At 49.9% G+C, this 23,689-nt stretch overlaps 1 protein-coding gene across 1 annotated transcript in view; it reads right to left on the reverse strand.

The window, feature by feature from the left end:
• BPI (bactericidal permeability increasing protein) overlaps positions 1-23,270 on the reverse strand; it is a gene marked incomplete at both ends in the record, with an annotated part of 31,111 nt that extends 7,841 nt beyond the window's left edge. Inside the window, 11 exons of the mRNA XM_081256023.1 lie at positions 402-469; positions 1,578-1,745; positions 3,180-3,239; positions 4,272-4,448; positions 8,118-8,209; positions 9,867-9,930; positions 15,684-15,747; positions 17,261-17,422; positions 19,134-19,262; positions 20,532-20,646; positions 23,141-23,270. Coding sequence (XP_081112149.1) covers positions 402-469; positions 1,578-1,745; positions 3,180-3,239; positions 4,272-4,448; positions 8,118-8,209; positions 9,867-9,930; positions 15,684-15,747; positions 17,261-17,422; positions 19,134-19,262; positions 20,532-20,646; positions 23,141-23,270 — 1,229 coding nt within the window. The remainder of the gene's footprint in view (positions 1-401; positions 470-1,577; positions 1,746-3,179; positions 3,240-4,271; positions 4,449-8,117; positions 8,210-9,866; positions 9,931-15,683; positions 15,748-17,260; positions 17,423-19,133; positions 19,263-20,531; positions 20,647-23,140) is intronic.
• Positions 23,271-23,689: the final 419 nt, after the last annotated feature.

A 23,689-nucleotide genomic window follows, 5' to 3' on the forward strand; every position in this document is an offset into this window, starting at 1 on the left:
TGTGAAGAAATTGAAGTGTTTTCCAAGTGCCCAGGAAGGCCAGGGACGTGGAGTGGCTGGGGGCTGGAGCAGATTCATCAGCTGGCACTGCCCAGCCATGAGTGGGCCTAGGATGGGGTGGGGGGTGACCTGGGCTGCAGGGCTTTCAGTGCTAAAACTGGGACACTGCAGACAAACCGAGATGGTTGGTCACCCTATAATGTGTGGTCTCAGGTCACTTCATCTCTGAGCATCAGTTTCACTGTCTGCAAAATGTGGATATTGTGCCCACCATGCACTGTTTGAGGCTTAAATGTGATGGATGAACAGGAAAGCTTGGCACGTTGTAAGGTCATTGCTAGCCCACGGGCACCAAGAACAGATGGGCAGTCCCTTCCTCGCGTGCCCACAGGCCCACTTACTTGTCCAACTTGAGCTCTCCAACAAGTCTCTCTGACCTGGCACCAATATCCACAGAAACGTTCATGTACTGCAAAGAAACAATCCAGGAAGTGAAGGCCCCTGACCCAGGGGCTGGGGACTCTGCGAAGCCTCCAAGACCGGAAGGTAAGCTTCACAAAGGCTCGGCAGAGGAGCCCTCATTGTTGGGTCAGACCTGCGGGACCCACGGAGGAGAGGGCTCTTCCTTTTGCAAACCTTGTGCTTGTTGATGAGTCCTGGCCTGTCAATCAATTACCATTTTCTCCCCCTGCTTCTGAGACCATTTCAGCGTTCCCAGGCCACTCCCATGGACTGTGGGAGACAGGCTGTGGGGCTGGAGTCCAGGCCAGCCCTAGTCTCACATTCATTCATTCATTCATTCATAAAACGAATGTTTACTGAGTCAGGAAACCAAGACTCCCAACCTCAGCTTTCCTGCCCACTGTCTGTGTGGCCTTGGGCAACCCCCTCAGAACCCACTGAATCTGCAAAGTGGGGAAAATGGGCCTCAGCCTGAGACTGGGCAGACCTGAGTACCTCCTGGTGGGGAGAATCTGGCCCTCACCTTCAATTGCCAGAGCGGGTACAACCAAATGTTTGCGGTGTGACAGAGTGATCAAATGAACGAATGCACAAGTCAATCATGGAATAAATACTTGAATAAGTGAAGGATTAAACTCACAATGGACAGAATAAAGATATGCATGGATGAATAAATGATAAAGGAATGAATGAACAAACAAATATACAAATGAATGATCAATTGAACAAAGGTATAAGTAAATGAATAATGGAATAGATGAATGTATGTATGAACCAGCAAAGGTATAGTATGTTTCAAGATAGCAGTCAAATGAATAATTGAATGAATAAATGAATGAACAAATCCACAAATACATAATTGAATGACCAAAGATACAAGTGAATGAATTGGAAATAGTACGCATATTTCAAGCCAACGACGGAAGGGACAACGGAATGAATGAATGCCGGTAGAAGTAAGAAGCAGTAGGACAGTGGCTCCAGTCTCAGGTCCTGGAAACACACAGTCCAGGTTTGAGTCTGGGCAGGAGTCACACTGGTCCCTCTGACTCTGAGGGCCATGCTCTTGGCCCTATCCAGGGCTCCCCATCTGCTCTCACCCGGGAGCAGCTTACCATCTCAAGCAGGAAGAGGGGGGCCAAAGACGAGTCTGGGAGGACAGCAACGGCCTGGGTATCCAGGGCAAAGGTGAGGTCAAGGCCAGTGGGGCACACGGCAATGTTCGGTGGGGAGGAGGCCCAGATGAGGAGTTGCATCTTCATGTCAGGGAACCTCTTAGCCATCTGCAGCCCCCAGCAGGGACAACCAACAAAAGGGGCAATTTTATTAAAATGTTTCTAAATCCAATCTTGTCCTGGTCCTGCATAAACACCACCAATGTCTTCCCATTGCTTTTGGAATAAACCGTAAAGACTGCATAATTCAGCACTTGGTACCCTGCCAACCTCACACCCCATGCTTCTACCTCTTGCCCTTTAACTCCAGCCACAAGGGACTTCTCTTCCTCAAATATGACCTGCTCTCTTCCCATCTAAAACCCTTTGCACTCTCTGTTCCCTCTTCCTGAATGCTCGTCCTGTATTCTTCCCTAGCTTCGCTCTTTTCCTTCCTTCAAGTCTAGAGAGCAGTGGTGGCTTCAAGGGGGATCAGAGGAGAGCTTTGGCAACACCCCCATCTCAGCTGCCTCCAATCCTCCCCCAGGTAAACTCACAGTCTGAGTAAAAAGAATGTTATTGTTATGCAAATGAAGCTTCAAGACGATTCCCCTGGCCCCCTACCAGTCACACCTCCTCTATACCAGTACCTCCTGTATAGAAATTTCTGGAAGTGCCACCACCGAAGAGGCCATTAGGGACTGAAAGTTTGTGTCTCCCCGCCCCCCCCCCCACCATCCCCCGCAAAATTCATATACTGAAGCCCTAACCCACAGTGTGGCTGTATGTGGAGATGGGGCCCTAAGGAAGTAATTAAGGTTAAATGAGGTCATCAGACTGGGGCCTGGTCCAACAGGATTACTGTTCTAATAAGAAGAGACACCAGAGCTTTCTTGTTCTTTCTCCATGTGCTCAGAGGAAAGGCCATCTGAGGACACAGCAAGAAGGCAGCCATCTACAAGCCAGAAAGAGAGCCCTCACCAAAAACTGAACCTGCTGGCACCTTGATCTTGGACTTCTTGGCCTCCAAAACTGTGAGAAATAAATTTCTGTTGTTTAAGCCAGCTGGTCTGTGGCATTTCCTTATGGCAGCCCAAGCAGACTGAGAGGCCTTCCCCCGCTACCTTGCCTGAAGTGACCTCATCAACTTCAGCCAATTAGTGTTGGCTTCACTTATCACAGTCTGCATTTTCTTTTTTATTGTTTTGGGTGTCTAATAATAATTTTCTCTCTCCACTGGACTGGAGCTCCTGGAGGGCAGGGATGTGGTCTGTTTTGCTGGATGCCCAGCACAGGGCCCCAGAAATGTGGTGGGCACTCAATGAATATTTGTTGAATGGATGAGCCCTCGGCATCTACCCTCACACCTGGTCACGTGGGTGCTTGGAGCCTCTCTCTGTACTGGGGATGGGCTGCACAAAGCTCTTTCCATACTCTCGGGCTGGGTTGCCTCTGGATCTGGAGAGGGGTGCTCTCGGCAGGCCACTCTGCAGAGCCCTGTCCTACTTAGCTCCCCCAGGCCTCCTCACTGAGCTGACTAAAGGGGAGCAGATCCTTTCTCACCTCGGGTATGAGGGCTCCAAAGGATTTTGTTGTCAGGAGGAACTTGGATTCCTTTGGTAACTGTAGTGAGAGAAGAAGAGAAAAGAATCTTGGAAGATTATGTTATAGATTGGGTGGCAAATTCCATATGAGGGGTGAGAGGCTGAATATACAAACAGACCATGGCCAGACCACATATGACAATAGAATGCCGACCCAGAATGGTCAGGGCATGATCAGTGACTGCCAGCTTCCCTATTTTTTGCATTGAAAAAGTCAAATATGCTCCTCAAAGCAATCCCATAGGCTGCCTGGCTTCTGTTAGCCCACCTCCAGCTTCCCCGCACCGACAACCTCCATGAGAGCCTACCTGAAGCCCTCCCTTTTTTTCACTATAAAGCTTTCCTGCCCCCTGTCTGCCTTCGAGTCTCTGCCAAACGCAAATGATAGAGGTTGACTCCCTTGCCCTGAAGAGTTCTCATTCGGGTGGTCATTCTTTATTTCCACAGGGGGGACATGTGGGGGTCAGCATCCCTTTGGTGCCTCTACAGAGAGGGAGGATCTGGCATCTCTTCAGGGAGCAGCGTAGGAGGAACCCTGTGCGGCTGGTGACCAGGGTGGGATCAGGTTGCCCCTAGACTCTGGAGAAGATGGTCGTTTCCTCATTTTACAGATGGGTAAACTGAGGCCCAGAGCAGGACTCAGCCACAAATATACAATGAGGATGATGACGATAATGGTGATATGATGATAAAGCTGGATTACAGACCAACACACGGCAGGTACTCAGTCAATGCTGGCTGTTACTGTTAGTATTCAGAGGACTTCCTCCATGCTGATAAACCTGTGCTGGGGCTGCACAAGCATTCATATCTCATTTAACCCTCATTACACCCTTTGGAGGAACTAGAGGAAACCGAGGTTCTGAGAGGCTGAATAACCACCTAAGGTCACCCAGCTGGAAAACAGGGGAGCTGGGATTTGAACTCAGGTCTGGTTGACTCTAGAGTCCAGACCTTGATCTCCCCAACTGTGAACCAAGACTCAGATCCAGACCATCTACTGCGCTTTGAGTCCAGACCTCTTCACACATCTACCTCCACCTGGCCTTACCATGTCATCGCTGAGGGTCATATTCAGGACTCCAGCCTCTTGATACACGAGCCCGGCCGTGTTGAAAAGATATTCGGAGATGCCCAGGTACACCATGCGGTTGTGGTCGGTGGGAAGGGTCAGCGCCGGCGGGGCAAAGGGAGGGGGCCTGCGGTGGGCCAGCCTGAAAAACTCCCCCTGGGGATGGAGGCGGAAGAGTGAGCCTGGGCATCCTTCAGGATATTACAATTCGATGTCTCCATTCCAAGAAAAAATGAGCTAAGGGTACCAATCACGTATTCACAGAGGAGAAAGCCATGGACAGAAATGAACAATAGCATCTCCTCCTGGGGCTACTTTCTAAGTGCTTTTCCCACCAACACTGTGAGGTAGGTGAGATTATACTCATTTTACAGGAGAGGACACCGAGGCTCAGGGAGGTGAAGTGACTTGCCCAAGGTCACTCGGAAGGGTAAGTGGCAGAGTCAGGAACTGAACCTGGGCAGCCAGAGTCCGGCAAGCACGCACCCAACCATGCTGTTGGCTTTGCCTCAACCTTGCAAAGAAGCGCAGAAATTCTCCTAAGAGAACAAGGAGGCTCTGCTTGTTTGTTTTCATGGATCAAATTAGCAAAATTTTCGAGAGAGGTAAGCTGTTTTAAGTGTGTGTGTATTTTAAGCTCATACTACCCAGTTTTTGGTGAAAGCATTCACGTGCTGCTGGGGATTATATGTTTATGTTTCTGAAGAGCAATTTGGCAACACATGGCGAAAACAGATCATTTATTTAGCTAAAAAAATAAGAATGCCGAGTTATAAAAAAGCAAATTGTAGATGGATACATATGTTAGAATACCATTTATGTAAAATTTAAAGGCCTATAAAACATACTATATAAGAATTATTGGGCTTCCCTGGTGGTGCAGTGGTTGAGAGTCCGCCCGCCGATGCAGGGGACACGGGTGCGTGCCCCGGTCCGGGAGGATCCCACATGCCACGGAGCGGCTGGGCCTGTGGGTCATGGCCGCTGAGTGTGCGTGTCCAGAGCCTGTGCTCCGCAATGGGAGAGGCCACAGCGGTGAGACGCCCGTGTGCCGCAAAAAAAAAAAAAAAAAAGAATTATTGACACACACGGGCAAGAAGGACACACAGGGGCGTCATCCGTGTGGTTCCCTGGAGGGTAGAGGGTCCCCAAGGGGGCCTCAGCTATTTATTTCTACAATGTTTCATTTCAAAAAAATCAGAGGTGAGTATGACAAAATATGTAACATGTCTGAAGTCTGGGTTGTGGGTACGTGAGAATGTGCAATATTCTCTGTACTTTTGGATCATCTCATTATTTACAATTAATGATTGAAACACCCATATTATAGAATAAATACCATATGCAACTCTTAAAAATATCAGGTGTAAAAAAAAGACAAAAAAAAAAAGAAAGCATAAAAGACAAAAATAAAAAAAAACAGGTGGACCTATGTACCAAACAGGAACCGGCTCTAATGTATATCATTAAGTGAGAAAAGCAAGTGAAGAACAGTGTGTATTCATACGTGCAAACAGATTCTCAGCAAAACTAGATGGGCTTTCACATATGTGTATGTGAATGCTTAGGACCAGGGGACTGGAGGGCTAATACCCTCCACGGCTGACAGCCGTTACCTCTGGGCAGGAGCCCCAAGTGGAGATAGGGGGCAATAAACAGGACATTCTCATTCGCTAGGGGTAAATAAGAATTGTTTTAATCTTTTATTCCATCGTATCACTTAGATTTTAAAAAACTATACTACTTGGTCCAGCAATTTCACTTCTAGGAAATAGTCAAAGATGGGCAGAGATCCAGCTATAAGGATATTCGAGGCAGCTCTGGTCAAACTTGTGGGAAACATGGAAAGAGCACAGACACCCCAGGAGGGGGCACTGTCCATGTACCTTACCACAAGTTGTCCACTGACAGACCCAAGAGCCAGTAAAAGGGCTACGGGAGGACATTTCATTGATAGATGTTCACATTATACTGTTCTGGTTTTAAAGGTTGTAAAACAGAATGTAAAATATGACGTATACATGCACGTGTGTGTATGTACTTCTACGTCTATATATGTGATTTTTTTTGTTTTGTTTTGTTTTTTGCGGTACACGGGCCTCTCACTGTCGTGGCCTCTCCCGTTGCGGAGCACAGGCTCCGGACGCACAGGCTCAGTGGCCATGGCTCACGGGCCCAGCTGCTCCGTGGCATGTGGGATCTTCCTGGACCGGGGCACGAACCCGTGTCCCCTGCATTGGCAGGCGGACTCTCAACCACTGCGCCACCAGGGAAGCCCCTATATATGTGGTTTTTATGTGTATTTGTTTCTGCCTCTGTTACGTGTGTCTGTGTGTGTGTGTGTGTGTGTGTGTGTAATTTCCTGTGTCTCAGCAGAGACAAGGATTGGAGGGTTGGAAGACTGTAACTTGTGTGTCAACAGTGCATATCTCTGAGTTGTAACATTAGGGTAATCTCTCTTTTCTTCTTCCCTTCCTTGCTCCCTTCTCTCCCTCCTATTTATTTCTCTGCTCCTTTGTATTTTCTACATTTTCTTTTTGACATCAAATGTGTTTTAGAACAAACAAGTAAATAGTAAACAAACAAGCCAGTCATCGATTGTGGAGGGACCGAGGTACATCCGGAGGGGATTCAGGGAGTGGGACTTATTCCAGCTGAGGAGGTCTGAGAAGGCTGCTCGGGGAGCGAAAACCCAGCCCACATCCGCTGGAGGATAAGAAGAAGCCAGTGGGGTAGAGGAGGGCATGGGAAGGAGGGGAGTCCAGGCAGAGGAAATGGACAGGACGAAGGCCCTGAGGTGGGAACTAGCTGGATATGTTGAGGAAGTGCAAGGTCAGTGAGTTTGGTTGGAGGCTGCGGAATGAGGGGGAAAGTGGCATGAAATGAAACGAACTCCATCTACCCATCCATCCATCCATCCATCCATCCAATACCTATTTACTGAGCACCTATTATATGCCAAGCATAGTTTGAGGTGCTACACATACAGTAAAGAATAAAGTGGGCTTCCCTGGTAGCACAGTGGTTAAGAATCCGCCTGCCAATGCAGGAGACACAGGTTCGAGCCCTGGCCCGGGAAGATCCCACATGCCACGGAGCAATTAAGCCCATGCGCCACAACTACTGAGCCTGTGCTCTAGAGCCCACGAGCCACAACTACTGAGCCCGCATGCCACAACTACTGAAGCCCATGTGCCTAGAGCCCGTGCTCTGCAACGAGAGAAGCCACCGCAATGAGAAGCCTGCGCGCCGCAATGAAGAATAGCCCCCGCTCGCCGCAGCTAGAGAAAGCCCGTGTGCAGCAACAAAGACCCAACACAGCCAAAAATAAATAAATAAATTTTAAAAAAAAGAACAAAGCAATCACCGCCCCTTTTCTTTCATCACATTGAGGGAGACAAGCTTGCGACCGTGTGTACTAAGTGCTGCTGAGAAAAATAAAGCAGGATATAGGGGAAGAGGAGGGCGCTATTTTAGCAACAGTGGCCTGGGAGGGCCTCTTTAGGGAGAGGATATTTGAGCAAAGACTTGAAGGAGGAAAGGGAGAGCTTCTGTGGATATCTGGGCCAGAGCCTCCTGTTTAGAAGGGGCAGCAAGTGCAAAGGCCCTGGGGAGGGAGCAGTCGCAGCGCATTTCAGGAATAGCCTGAAGGCCAGTGTGACTGGAACCGGGAGAAGATGAGGAGAGTGGACTGGGGAGAGCAGTGAGAATGGATAGGAAAGGGGTGGAGTCATAAGATCTGTCTCCAAGGATGATGGGGAGTCTGCGGGGGAGGTGGTCTGAGGCAAAGGTGTGAGGGTGTATGATTCTTGGTGTAAGTCTTACCTTCAACAGCACATCCAGGTTATCAGCTGTGGCTTTTGGAGGTGCAACCAGAGAGTAATCAATCCCAGCCACGTTGTCTATTTTGGTTGTCACTAGGGAGAAAGAAGATGGACCATGAGCTGGCTCCCCATGGCAGCATCTTTGGGGCCTTGGATGCAGGGGCAGCGTCCCCTAAAGTTGAATCAAGACCTGCAGTGCTAATTCCATTCCTACCTCCTCCAGGGAGCCCTCCCTGAGGTCTCCTTAAAGGAAAATGAGCCCACACCCCACATTCACAGATATCATCTCTCTCCCTTCTTCCAACAGCCCGGAGACGTGGCTAAAACAGAGTCAAGGAGCAGAAAGACCTGGGCTTGAATTGAAATCTATGTGACCTTGGACAAGTCCTTTCATTTCTCTGAGCCACATTTTTTCATTTGTAAAATGGGGTACTACTAGTGACCTTGATGATGCCCTGTACATGGTAGGAACTCAAAAGCCAGAAGGGATCATTATTAGCAGTGATAATATTCCAGGCTGAGCCCAGACTGGCTTCAGGTCTGAGTGGTTTCTCTGCTTCCCAGCAGTAATCAATGAGGATTAAATAAATATTGGTTCTTCCTTTAGCCCTTTCTTCCCATGTTAGAGGGGAATAAACTGAGTCTCAGAAAAGGTAACTAGCCTAAGATGGCAAAGCTGGTGAGTGACAAGGCTGGGACTCAAGCCAAAATCTTTTTCCTGCCTGGTGAGGCCAAACCCTGGACGCTGCAACTGCACTGAACACGTCCAGGAGGGGCCCTGCGCCTGGAGGGGCTGGGGCGATGCCTCGGGGAAGGGAATGTATCTGAAATGGACATGTGCCATGTGCCAGCCAAACCAGGCTCCACAGGGAGGCAACCCAGGCAGCAGTTTGGGGCACAGGCTTGGGATCCTGTTTCTGCTTGTTACTGCCTCTTGACCTCAGGTAAGACTCGGCTCCTTTCTTTTTTTTTTTTTTTTTGCGGTACGTGGGCCTCTCCCTGTCGTGGCCTCTCCCATTGCGGAGCACAGGCTCCGGATGCGCGGGCTCAGCGGCCATGGCTCACGGGCCCAGCTGCTCCGCGGCATGTGGGATCCTCCCGGACCGCGGGGCACGAACCCGTATCCCCTGCATCGGCAGGTGGACTCTCAACCACTGCGCCACCAGGGGAGCCCACTGCACCACCAGGGGAGCCCACTGCACCACCAGGGAAGCCCACTGCGCCACCAGGGAAGCCCTCGGCTCCTTTCTGAGCCTCTGTTTCCTGGTGGTAAAATTGGGACAAAACAGTGATCTCAGTGGGGTGTTAGGAGGCCGAGAGGAAACCGTTCTGCTGGGTAAATGACACATGGTGAGCACTTGGCCATACGGGTCCTCCCCCACCTACTGCAGCCCTTCACCATTTACCAAGCATTTGGGGAAAGAGAAGATTGTCCCCATTTTAAAGATATGGAAACTGAGGCCCTGAGAGGGGAAGCGATCAGCCTCAGCTCTCAGGCCAGCTATGTATCTTTGGCTCCAGAGAGCTGCAGGTATTTGTTGTTTGGCCCCTGCAGAGCTGCTTTTCCATTAAACTTCTGGACCTGTCACAAGGACCTGGCCCAAGAGGGGATCTGATGCCAATTGCCATTTGAAAATAATCTGTGCTACCCATTCCCACCCAAGCCCAGGCCTGCCTAGGGAAATTGCTGGCTCCATCACACTCTCCCTGTGTCCCTCACCCTCTCCGCCTTCTACTCCAGCCTCCTTACCTGGCAGTGTCTGGAAATAAGGTTGCAGCTTGGAGGATACGCTACTGGTCACTACCTCGCAGATCTGGGGAGAACAAAAGAACTGATCAGCAAAGGTTTCCTATAGTGGAAAATGTCTTCTGAGAATAATTATCCAGACATGTTTCGCTCTTCTTGAATGTTTCCTTGAAAATCATATAGCTACTCAAGTTTCCCTTTTCTCTTTGGCCGCCAGGAAGCTCAGAGTTCAACATGTAACTTGGAAATAGTAAGTTTATATGACTGTATGACCTGCATGTCTGCATTTTATTTCCTACTCTGGCATGGAGCTTTCCTGATGGTATTTATGTTTTTTATTTTTTAATGTGAGATTTTGTTTGTTTGCTTTTGTTTGCACTCAGACCCTTTGTGGAATGAGGTGGTGAGAAAATGAACAGGAGGTGGTTAGATGTCAGCCTTCCCCTGTGTGTGCTTCTAGGAGCAGGGGCCAGGCCCTCTGCTCAAGCCTGGGTGGGCACCCTCATCTTTGCTTTGTGTGGCCAGAGAAGACTTCCCAGCAGTCCCCCTCCCATAACTCATAGGGGAACAAGCACTGGTCTGAGAAGCCCTGGGTCACATGCTGATTTTGCCACTGAGGAAGTTACTCCATTTCTATGAGAAAAGAGACCCTTATTTTCTCATCTGTAAAATGGAGCGCTGCGGGTTATATTTTCCATTCCTTTTGCTCTTCTGGAATGTGGCCCTGTCACACCCATTGAGAGGTGGAGTCTGTGAACTCTCCCCTACAATCTGGGTGGGCGGGGTGGCTACTTGCTTCTAACCAATAGAAAACAGCGGAAGTGACATTGTGTAACTTCCCAGGTGAGGTCATAAAAGGCTGTGCAGCTTCCACTTTGGTCTCTATTTTTTTTTTTTTTTTTTTTTTTTTTGCGGTACGTGGGCCTCTCACTGTTGTGGCCTCTCCCATTGCAGAGCACAGGCTCCGGACGCACCGGCTCAGCGGCCATGGCCCACGGCCCCAGCCGCTCCGCGGCATGTAGGATCTTCCCAGACTGGGGCATGAACCTGTGTCCCCTGCATCGGCAGGCGGACTCTCAACCGCTGCACCACCAGGGAAGCCCCACTTTGGTCTCTTGAGATGGTCACTCTGGAACCCATTGATGAGCTGTGCAAAGCCCCAGCCCCATGGAGGGGACACGGGTAGATGCTCCAGTCGACAGCCCCGGCTGAGCCGAGCATCAAGTCTTCCCAGCTCAGGCACCACGGACATGAGAGAAGATCCCACTGGATGACTCTAGCCCCAAGCTTTGGAGTTTTCCCAGATGAGGTACAGACATCATGGAGCAGAGGCAAGCTACGCTGGTCCCACTGTGCCTGTTGATTTCCTGATCCACAGAATCCGTGAACATTATCAAATGGTCGTTGCTGGATGACGCTGTATTTGGGGCTATTTGTTTCGAAGCTATAGCTGGAGGAGGATTAAAATCACAGGCTTCCTTAATTTGACCCATTGGGGCTGATGGGGTAGGTGGTGCAGTAGGTGGCGGCGGTCAGATAAGCCCCGCCTTCACGACGTTGCTCTCCCCACGTCTTGAATGACCTCATTCATCCAGCGGAGTCTCTCCAGTCCTTGCCTTTCTTGACTGTCGGGCAGCCCCTGGCATGATGGGCCACTGTCTCTGACTGAGGACCCTCCCCGCTCTCCGCCTGGACCTCTACTTCCTCTTCCTTGGACACCCAGTGAGCTCCTCTTCCCTCGTGAAGATGATGATCTCCTTCCACCCAGGAGCCCCTCTGCAGCCTGCCATACATGCCCATGGCCCCTGTGGGACATTGTTGGTCCACCCCGGGGGTCCCCTGCGCTTGGCGTGACAGCTCCCTACACACCCAGCAACTCTCCCTGCCTGAGGACTTTAATCCCTGGACCTTGCTCCCAAGTGCCAAGAAGGAGTTACAGCAGCCCGAAAGAGGGGTGAGAGTTGGTGGATAAATACCCATCTTCCCCACCCCTTTGGGACAGCTCTGAGGTGTGTGCCCCGAAGTCCCGCAGCACTGAGCCCCAGCTGTCCAGAGCGGTAGCCCACTCAATAATGTTCCTGCCCCCAGGTCCCTTCCCCACCCCTCGCCTGGGATCCCTGCCCAATAAAACACTCGCACCTGAATCTTTGTCTCAGCCATGCCTAGGGGGGTGGGGGGACCCTGATTGGGTCCCCCGCTCCACGTTCCCAACCTGTGGCCAGCACCCAGACCTTGGTTTGCAGCCAGACATCTCCCCTGAGCTCCAGCCTGAGGGTCCAGCTGCCTCCTGGACCAAGTCCCTGGAGGTCCCACAGGCCCCCAAGGCCAGCACATCTCAACCAAACCCGTCAGGTTCCCACTCCTCCGCAGTGCTGGTCCCCCTATCTGCCCACAGGGCAGATAGGGCACCTCCATACGTCCCTCCCGCCTTCCCCACTGTCAATCAAGTTATTTTATCTGGGGGGTGGGAGGGAGGAAGGAAAGAAAGGAAGGAGGGAGAAATTTTGGTTTTCCTGGAGTGTGTTTCTATCACATAAAACTCTGGATGTCCCAAGGAGACTAAGAATGTCACTCTCGGAGAAACCCGTGCCTCTGCTCCAAGTGGCCCAAAGGTGAGAGCGGGCGGCACATCTGGCAGCGAGGGGCCAGCTGGACACCTGGGCTGCCTGCCCTCAGCTACTGCCCTCCAATGCCAGTTACTAATGAGGGCCACCAGGGGGCTCCAAATCACAGCAAATCACATGGCAGCCTGGCGCCTGCCTCTCTGCTGCCACCCTCCTCCGCCCCCACCCCCATCCACACCCTCTATAGGCCCTTCCTTCCCTCAGACGCCCACTCTTCTCTCTGAATTCCTGGGGGGTGGACTCCCAAACTCATTCCTCGCCATTTCCAGGCCTACATAACATCATGGACACCCTGACACTTCATTTATTCATCCATTCATCCATTCATCCATTCAGGCCCATACTCTCTTCTAAACAATATCTTGGACTGATTAAGAGCTTCACCTCTGAGGTGGGGTGGCATGGGTTTGAAGCCCAGCAATATCACTTCCTCTGTCTGTGTCTCAGCGTTATTATTGTTCAGCTTGGCTGCTCTCAAGGGGTCACTCTTAAGGCGTTAACAAGAAATAATCTATTTTAATAGTTCTTTATGTTAAATACATGCTAACACTCCCCTCATACTATTACTTAATTACAGAGACGGTTGAGTTATGGTTGAGCCAGGCTGGTGGGGAGCCTTAACTATTTTAGTAATCCTTACAACGGCTTGGTGAAGAAGGTATCAACGTCCCCATTTTACAGACGGTGAATGAGGTTTGGAAAAGTCAAGTGATTTGCTCAACATCACACAGCTAAGCCCTGGAGCCAGAATCAAAACTCAGAGACTCTGACTCTAAAACCTGTTTTATAATCTCCTGTGTTATGCATTTTGACCACCAGGCATGGATTTTTTTTTTTTAACTTTTGACAGAGTGCCTTCAGATAGATGATCTCATTTGATGGATGTCTCCCTACCCATGTTGTCAGTGCCTTTCACTGGGAGACCAAGGTCTCCCACCTGGAAGGCTGCACAAGCCTCCTCAGTGTAGCCGAGACTCCTGCCCCTGCTCTTGGTCCCTCCAGCCATTCTCACGGCAGCCAGAGAAGTTGTTCTAAAGCACAGATCTGGCCAGGTCACCCCTTTGCCTAAAACCTTCAATGGCTCCCCATTGCCCTTTGAGAAAACTCAAGCTCACTTGTCTTGGGAGATAGGCTCAGGGGTTTCCTGGAGACTGACAGTTTATTAATGGAAAACTAGCCCAAGGAATGGCCCCTTTTCTCAGCTGAAGAGGTTGGCTTGTGTGGGGTGGGGGTTAGGGTGAAGGTAGGCTTGGGAGCTCTGGTCCGTGTCTGTCTTTCGTACCAGTTCCAGCCTCAGGACATAATGTGACCACACTCTAGTCTAGCAGCTTCATCAGCTGCACGTTTTCTGGGTGGGTATCGCCACCAAGGGGGTTCGGGGTTGGGGGATGGGGGAGGAGGCTGGAGCGCTATGAGGAGAGGGGCTCAGTGCGAGAGAATGGTAGTTTCTCTGCAGGGAAGAATGATGGGGGAAGAGCAGAGGTGGTCCAAGCATGGGGGAGTTTGCTGTGGGTCATGTGTCACATGATCCTTTCTTAGTTTCTCACTGGATCCCCAGGAAAATTGACATGACTGATTTTTAGAGCTGGACATGTGCTTTCCAAGGGCTGTGGGGGACTGCTGAAGAGGTCTGGGTGAGAGCAGAGATAAACCCACGCACATATGGTCACCTTATCTTTGACAAAGGAGGCAAGAATATACAACAGAGAAAAGACAGCCTCTTCAATAAGTGGTGCTGGGGAAACTGGACAGCTAAATGTAAAAGAATGAAATTAGAACACTCACTAACACCATACACAAAAATAAACTCAAAATGGTTTAAAGACTAAATGTAAGGCCAGACACCATAAAACCTTTAGAGGAAAACCTAGGCAGGACACTCTATGACATAAATCACAGCAAGATCCTTTTTGACCCACCTCCTAGAGAAATGGAAATAAAATAAAAAACAAGTGGGACCTAATGAAACTTAAAAGCTTTTGCACAGCAAAGGAAACCATAAACAAGACGAAAAGACAGCCCTCAGAATGGGAGAAAATATTTGCAAATGAAGCAACTGACAAAGGATTAATCTCCAAAATATACAAGCAGCTCATGTAGCTCAATATCAAAAAAAACAAACAACCCAATCCAGAAATGCGTGGAAGACCTAAACAGACATTTCTCCAAAGTAGATACACAGATTGCCAACAAACACATGAAAGAATGCTCAACATCATTAATCATTAACGAAATGCAAATCAAAACCACAATGAGGTATCACCTCACACCAGTCAGAATGGCCATCATCAAAAAAATCTAGAAACAATAAATGCTGGAGAAGGTATGGAGAAAAGGAACCCTCCTGCACTGCTGGTAGAAATGTAAATTGATACAGCCATGATGGAGAACAGTATGGAGGTTCCTTAAAAAACTAAAAATAGAACTACCATATGACCTAGCACTCTCACTACTGGGCATATACCCTGAGAAAACCATAATTCAAAAAGATAAATGTACCACAATGTTCATTGCAGCTCTATTTACAATAGCCAGGACATAGAAGCAACCTAAATGTCCATTGACAGATGAATGGATAAAGATGTGGCACATATATACACTGAAATATTACTCAGCCATAAAAATTGAGTTATTTGTAGCAAGGTGGATGGACCTAGAGTCTGTCATACAGAGTGAAGTAAGTCAGAAAGAGAAAAACAAATAACACACATATGTGGAATCTAAAACAATGGTGCTGATGAACCTAGTTGCAGGGCAGGAATAAAGACACAGACATAGAGAACGGACTTGAGGACACAGGGGGCGAAGGGGAAGCTCTGACGAAGTGCGAGAGTGGCATTGACATATATACACTACCAAATGTAAAATAGCTAGCTAGTGGGAAGCAGCCGCATAGCACAGGGAGATCAGCTCGTGCTTTGTGACGACCTAGAGGGGTGGGATAGGGAGGCTGGGAGGGAGGCTTAAGAGGGAGGGGATGTGGGGATATATGTATACATGTAGCTGATTCACTTTGTTGTACAGCAGAAACTAACACAACACTGTAAAGCAATTATACACCAATAAAGATATATATATATATATATATAAAAAAGAGGTCTGGGTGAGAGCAGAAGTGTCCAGCGATGCGTGAGGTATGTGGACACAGAAGGCCCCACCCACTCTGACAGGAGGTGAAACTCTGAGCCCCTCGTACCTTGCGGTTCATGCTGTTTCGGAGCGAAGACTCGATTTTTTTACGGAAGAGTCGGATCAGCCACCTGGAGATTGACACGTGGGGACAGGCATGAGGCTTCCCAGGTGTCCCTGGGATGCATTCCAAAGGCTGCCTCATCTGGGAAGCCTTCCTCCCTTTTCCAAATAAACCTAAACTCCCTCATCCCTGGGCTCCAACTCTGTACACCCCCATCAGACACTTCTTCCCCTGTGGGCAGTGACCTGCTTCTGAGGTTATTTCTTCAATAGGTGCACGGCTGGACCCCCATCCCATCTCAGCCTCATTCCTCACCACTCCCTCTCTCTGTACTCCAGCCACACTGCTTTGCCGTATCCTCCTGTGTCCTGTGCTTCCTCTCACTGCAGGGTCTTTGCACATACTGTTCGCTCTGCTTAAAACACCCATTGTCCCCAAGTTAATTAACTCCTACTTATTCTTTTCATCTCAACTGAAATGTCATTTCATCAAAGAAAATGAAATGGCCAGCCCCCAGGCTAGGTCAGATCCTCCAGTTCTATGTGTTCATCGCACCTGGTACATCTTTTTCTCAGGTCTTATTGTGAGCCATTCATTCATGCAATGATTTGATTAATGTTTGTCTTCCCCACAGGCTGGAAGCTTCAAAAGAGCAGGGACTGTGCAGCTAAGACTCTGGGGCCAGCAAGTCCTGGGCTGAATCCCAATCCCTTCTCAATACTCACTAGGTATGAAAACTCAGGTTATTTCCTATTCCTTCTGTGCCTTGATCTTCTCCTCTGAATATGGGGTAATAATTGACTAACTGCACAGAGTCACTGTGTGGATTGAATGAGATAAGGAACATGCTTGAAACAGTGCCAGGCATGCAGTAAGTCTCCAATCGCTGTTAGCAAGGCCAAATTTTTAGTGACAACTGCTATTTCCTGAGCACAATGCACAAGCCTGGTGCATAGCAAATTCTTAGTCGATATTCGTTGGATGGATGGAGAGATGAATGCTTGCAGGCTTGTGGTAAGGACTGTATAACTTGGTGCACTTAAAGTGTTTAGTGCACAGCCTGGAGCATAAGTGCTCAGTAAAGTTTGCTGAATGAATACTGAACGAGCAAGTGACTCTTCAAGGCAGGGGTGTTGTGTGTTCCATCTGTAGACCCCTGTCCCCTTACACCTGAGGCCTGGCATAGAAGTGGCATTTGGGATGTGTTTTCTGAATACAAGAATAATTAGGACAGGGACTGCCCTGGTGGCACAGTGGTTAAGAATCCACCTGCCAATGCAGGGGACACGGGTTTGAGCCCTGGTCCGGGAAGATCTCACATGCCGCGGAGCAAGTAAGCCCATGCGCCACAACTACTGAAGTCTGCGCTCCTAGAGGCCGTGCTCTGCAACAAGAGAAGCCACCGCAATGAGAAGCCCGTGCACCGCAGCTGAGTAGCCCCCGCTCGCCACAACTAGAGAAAGCCCATGCGCAGCAACGAAGGCCCAACACAACCCAAAATAAATAAATAAATTTATAAAAAAAAGAACAACTAAGACAGTCCTGTCCCTCCTCCCATCCACAGCCCCAGGAGATCATACCCCAGGCTGCTGCCCGAGATGCGTACGTGGACTCTGTTGATGTGGCTGCCGCAGCTGGAGCAGGCGACTGTGGCATGGCCCGAGGTGGGGTCATAACCCAGCTTGAGACCAGCCATAATGGAGATGCCCTCCACACTCAGGTCAAAGTTGCCGCTGACTTTGCTGAAGGGAAACAGAAAGAAAAGACTTGGAGCGAGCATTTTCTGCTCGCTGCCATTCAGACTTCACACCAATGCCGGAAGGCAGGTTTTGCTATTATCTCCACTCTGGGTGAGGAGATGGAGTTCAGAGAGGGAAGGCAGCTTGCCCAAGGTCACACAGCAGCTGAGTGAAAGAGCCAGGATTCCACCCCGAAGTTTGAACCCATGTCTGCCTGGCAGAACCCTGCTCTTACCCACTGCCTCAGCCTCTGCCTGTGTGCTGTGTGGCACTGAGAATGTTTCTCAACCTCTCTGAGCTTCAGTTTCCTTACCCAGACCCTGGACCAGCAGTGGGACACCAGCTTTGCCACTAGAAAGTTGAGTCTGGGGGACAAATGACTTTAATTAATGCCCTCATTCATTAAATGGGGTTAATACCTCCTCCCTCAGGGATGAAATGAGTTTGGGATAAGACAGTGAGTGTGAATGTAGTTTGTCAACTCTTCTATAATGTGAGGAAGCATTGTTATCATTTTTTGTATGTGTGTGATCAGTAAGTGAAATGATAGATGTGAAAGAGCCCAAGTGAAGAAGTAAGCAATTCTTGTTGTGGGGAACGGACACACCCAGCAGTCCTTGTAACAGAAGGCAGACTCACGCCCCTCTCCTCACCAAAGTGTCCGTTTTCTCCCTGGATTCACCACAAAGGAGAAGTCGATAAACTGACAGGTCAGTCTGAGCCACTGTCACTGCTGCACGGAGTCACTGCAGTGAGGGCCCAATATTTAGATTCAGAGCTGTAGTTTGGATGATCTGCCCCAATTTTCACCCCTCCCTGCATCCATACCCTCACCATTGCCTACCTTGGGGGCATATGTGTGTAGTTCCATGCTCTTGACCTTGGACTTGACCACATGACTTGCTTTGGCCAATGGCATATGAATAGAAGTGACCATGGGTCAGTTCAATCCCTCCCAGGCCTTAAGGGGGGCTGCATGTTTCTGGTTGCCCTTTTTGCACCTCCACCATCACTAAATATGCTCTGGGTAGCCCACTGGTCCGGGGAGGAGGAGGAGATACATGTGTAGCAGGGCTACCTCAGCTGAGGTCAACCTACATCAGGGAACCCCAGCCAAAACATAGATATGTAAGTGATGATCTATGACTTGTTTTAGGTCACTGAGTTTCGGTCACTGATGGTTTGTTACAGAGCGATAGCTAACTGATAAAGGGGTAAACTAAAGGTCCCACTTAGGGTTTCCCTGGTGGCGCAGTGGTTGAGAGTCCACCTGCCGATGCAGGGGACATGGGTTCGTGCCCCGGTCCGGGAAGATCCCACATGCTGCAGAGCAGCTGGGCCCGTGAGCCATGGCCGCTGAGCCTGCGTGTCCGGAGCCTGTGCTCCGCAACGGGAGAGGCCACAACAGTGAGCGGCCCGTGTACCGCAAAAAAAAAAAAAAAAAGGTCCCACTTAGCCTTCCATCCTAAGCCACATGCACCAACTCAGCCTTGCCCGCGCCCTGCGTTGAGATGTGGGAAAATTCTCAGCTATTAACCAAGGGTTATGTTGAAAATTCTTCTGTGAAAAGTTCCCCCAGGAACTCTGAGGGGGCAAATGGTAATGGGCCAGGCAAAAATTGGGCATTCTTGAGACCTTGGCTCTCATCTCCTCCAAATATCACCAAGAGCTCACCCACACACTCAACAAACACTGAGCTTGGAAACAAACGCACATGAAATTCTTTCGAGCCTTCCATTTTCCACTCATCTTGATACTTGCATCTTTGATGGAGAGTTCAAGGCCTTGATCAGGCAACGGTCTTATCTGGGAATTGGGAAGCTTGAATCCATGAATAACCATGCTGCAAAGAAGAAATGATCAGTTAGTCTCTAAGTGTCCCCACAAGGACTCAGTCAATGGTCAATGCAGACTCATTCCCCTCCATCCTGGCCCTTTACCCCAGTTATTCCAAAAGAACCCAGAAGCTATGAGAGCAGCCTGGGGAGCTCTGTGGTTAGGCTTTGAAGTCAGACAAATCTGCATTTGAACACTGCTCTTCAGTTTACTATTGTGTGACCCTGGGCACATCACTTAACCATCCTGAGCCTCAGTTTCCTCATGTTGTAAAATGAGTACAGTAACCTCTGTCTTGCAGGGTGTGTGATGATCGGTGAAGATAACAAATGTTATCCCAGTGACTACAAGTTCTGTAAAGGGTGGAATGTGTCTGCCTTTTTTCCACTATTGTAGCATAGCCTGATGAGTCAGACACATAGTAAGTGCACAAAAATATTTGTTGAATGAGTGAGTGCATAAAATTCTTTAGAGGACATTTATGGATTTCTCTCCCCAGCACCCATACCCCTCTCTTGTGACAACGGAACTGCCATTTTACTCTGGAGGAACCCTTCCCCACATCTAGTCCGTGTTGCTCCAAAGAAAGTTGACTTCACTGCCATCTTCAGGGGGTGGAGCTTGAGACTTCAGCACAAGCTCCTTCGTGTCTTCTATCCCCTGGCCACAGTGATTGGTCCAAGAGTGTGTACATAACCTAAGACGGACCAATCAGAGTGAATCTTAGGAGTTTTGCTTGAGCTGTAAGGAGAAGGTGCCCTCCTCCCACAGGGCTGGGAGTGCTGAGAAGATGCTGGTGAGTGCTTCGCGGGGAGGCCCTACCCAAGAATTAGCCCTCCCGAGGGAAGTGGTGCTGAGAGGTGGCAGGAGAGAAACAGGGTCCAGTGACATTTGAGCCTTCCTCAAGCTGAACCTGAAGACAGACAATTCCAGGGACTTGTGAGCCAATACCATCTGGTTTAGGCCATTTGGGATTAGGTTTTCTGTCCTTGAAACCTCACCCCCACCCCTAATCCTAATTAACATGTGGGCTTGGCACAGAGTTTGGGGGTTCGTGACATCCCTGCAGGAGTCATGGTGAGTGCCTGAAAGACCGTTTGTGTGGTTTCCTCCACATGCAGCTTGGGGGATTGGATCCCCTTGGGATGGTGTGAACATTAGCTGTGGGATCCTAATGTCTCTGAGTTTAGGAGTCTGTGGCTCTGTGAGTCTAGGTCTTGGTGGCCCCAACACACTACAGTCCTGCACACTGAGAACTGAGCTTGACGGACCTTACCTGTAGAAGCTATACTTCCCTTTCCCAAGGATGTTCATCTTAAAGCTTCCTGAGAGATCGGGAATTGTGATCTTCTCCAACTCCTTCTGCAGAGTAGCCACTCCCTGCTGGCAGGCTGAGGGGAGAGAGGGGGGTCAGTGGTCAGAGGTGTGCAGCCTGTTCATGGCAGGGACGTTGGGATCGGAAAGATCTAAAGCAGGGCTCAAGCTAAGGTTTTTGTCAAGGGCCCCAGAGCAAAGATTTTCTGCTTTGTGGGTCTTACTGTCTCTGTCACAACCACTCAGCTTTGCTTTTATTGCACAAAAGCAGCCGTAGACAATACGTCAATGACTAGGTACGGTTGTGTTCCAATAAAACTTTATGGATGGACACTGAAATTTCAGTTTCATATCATTTTCACATGGTGTGAGATAGGATTCTTCTTTTGACTTCTTCCAACTGTAAAAGCCATGCTTAGTTCCTGGGCCATGCAAAAACATGCGTCGGTCCAGATTTGGCCTATAGGCTGTCATTTGCCAGCCCCTAGTTTAAAATATCACCCCCTCCAAATACCCCGTCAGGCAACCTGTGGGTGTTATTGAACATCTGCTCTGTGCTCTGCCCTCACAGATACTCTCTCTCTCTGGCTTTCGGACTCTCTCGCCACAGGACCTTTGCATGTACCATTCCTGTTGCCTAGGAAACCCTTTCCTCTCATCTTCACCTGGTCGTTCTAGTCATCACTTCCTCTAGGAACTTTCTCTGACTCATCAGATGAGAGCGATCCCCCTTGTTATCGTTCTCATGATGCTGTGGGCATCTCTTCTGGAGCTCCCGTTACCGTTTGTAATTATGCATTTATTCATGTGATTTTTTTACTACTATCTCTCTTCCCTACTAGATGTAAGCCCCCCAAGGTCAGTGGTAGATGTCACGGACATCCCCTATCTTTACCACAGTGACTGGAACTTAATACCTGTTGGAGGAATGAATGAATGAATGTTCCAGGGTCAGGAATTCTGCCATCAGTTATTACGTGGTTAACAGCATCGAAAAACCAGTTAAAAGGCAAACACGTTAAATGAGAAGAGTAAGTAGCAGGATGAGGGATCCCAGGAGCCAGTTAGGAAGTAGTAAGAATAATAATAGTAATAATAACAGTTATCAAGCTCTTACTCTGTTCCACCAGGCACAGTTCTGGGCTCTATACACATATTAAGTTACTGAATCGGAACAATACTGGGTCGTAGGTCCTGTTACGACTCCCAGTTCACAGATGAGGAAGCTGAGACTCAGAAAGGTGACCACACAGCTGGCAGGTGATGGAGGCAGGATTTGAATCCAGGCCTTCTGGTCCCAGAGCCTGTGCCCTGGGATAGGCCTTCTGGGGGTTCAAAAGTAAACAATGCATAGATTGACACTGCCCAGAGGGAAAAGAAAATGTGGGATGGCCACGATCTGTGGGTCTGCAGCGGCCATGTCTTGAAGGGTCTCTAATGCCAAGCCCAAGACATCCACTGAGGGCACTAGGGAGCCACTGAACAGTGTAAGTAAAGAGGGGGAATGAGCAGCTTTGCTGTATTTCACAGCTCTCACCGGTTGCCGCATGGGGTGTGAGTAGAAGGGGGAACCGAGGCTGATGTGACAGAACATGAAGACTTCTGGGCTTAAAGGCCGAGCCCAAGCCTCTGCTCTCTGTAAGACTTCAGGACCACCCCAGCTCTGGGTAGAGAGCAGGGACATAATCCTTTCTCCTAGCTCATGGGGAACTTCCGTCTGCACCCCTGGGATTCAGAGATGTCCTGCCTGGGCTGGGGTAGGAATTCAGGGGTGGGATACCAGGTCCCTTTGGTCCTGTCCTGATTCCCCAGGGGTCCACCGCAGCTGTGGTTCTTCTGCCTTCTGGATCTGATTTCTCTGGCACGGGCTGTCCCCCACTGTTCTGCAGTTCATCTCTCTGCCACTGAGAGGCAGCACTGAGCAGCCCCACCCTGGTACATCTGACAAGACCAGAGCTCAGATCCAGGCCGCCCACTTCCCAGTCCCTCCTCCAAGTTTGTCTGCTCATCTGTAAAGGTCGCTGGTAACAGTATGTCCTTTTAGCACAGTGCCTGGCACCGATCTGAGCAGGTCAGGGGCTGCTTCATGCCAGTCTCTCCTCTGTCTGGGCCTGGATGCATGGCCTGGGGGACCCTCTCTGGGTCACCCAGATGGCTAGTGTGCACAATATGGCTGACAAACCCCTGCCCTGGGGGAGGGCCTCCCCACACTGAAGACTGAGCCAGGGACTTTGAGAAAAAAATCAGGGCTGAGAACCAGCTTGGAAGGAAGTGAAAGGCCTAGAAGCCCGAGGTGGGTATTGCGTAGAGGGAGGGGACCGTGAGGGACCTGAGCACTGGACTCAGAGTCCTCCAGACCAGGGCTCCAATCCCGGTGCTGCCGCTTCCCAGCCCTGTGACCTTGGGTAGCTCACCTTACCTCAGCTTCTTCATATGTAACACAGGGGTAAGAGGGCCTCCTTGGAGGAGCTGTGAGCAGGCCATACACTGGATTTAAAGGGCTGCACACAGCAGGTGCTCAATCAGTGCTCCTCAGAGGTTGGAGGGGAGAAAAGGAAGGCATCCAGTTACCGTAGTCCAGGCCCTTCTGGGTGATCCTGGCCACGAGGCCGGGGATGGTGTTTGCTGTCATAGCTGTGCCCAGGGCGGCCAGCACCACCAGGATCGCCCACCTCCGCGTGTCATCAGGGCCCCTGGCCATGTCTTCGTCCTGCACAGCTGCCAAAACCTCGAGGCCTTGGAGGGGAATCAGGGACCTATAAATGAGGCAGCTGGGGAAGTGCAAGTCAGTGGAATGTGGAAAGAGGAAGGAACAGGAGTAGGGGCGGGAGACGGGGTGGACGGCCGCCTGCCTGCGGTCCCCCACCATGGTCGGGGCCACAGCCCCAGAGCAGCCAGCAGTGGAGCCTGGGAGCCCCGTGTCTGTGTGTGGTGTGTGTGTGTGGTGTGGTATGCTGTGTGTGTTTGTATGTGTGGTGTGTGGTGTGTGTAGGTTGAGACTTCTGGCTCTGGGCATCATTCTCCTCCCTCAGCACCCCTTCTCCCTCCCTGAACCCCCACCCCAATCCCTTTATCTAAGGACTTCCTGGAAGCTGGGGGGTAGGTACATCAGTGTTCATT

The sequence above is a fragment of the Mesoplodon bidens genome (assembly GCF_964165515.1).
Source record: "Mesoplodon bidens genome assembly, chromosome: 15".
NCBI lineage: Eukaryota > Metazoa > Chordata > Mammalia > Artiodactyla > Ziphiidae > Mesoplodon > Mesoplodon bidens.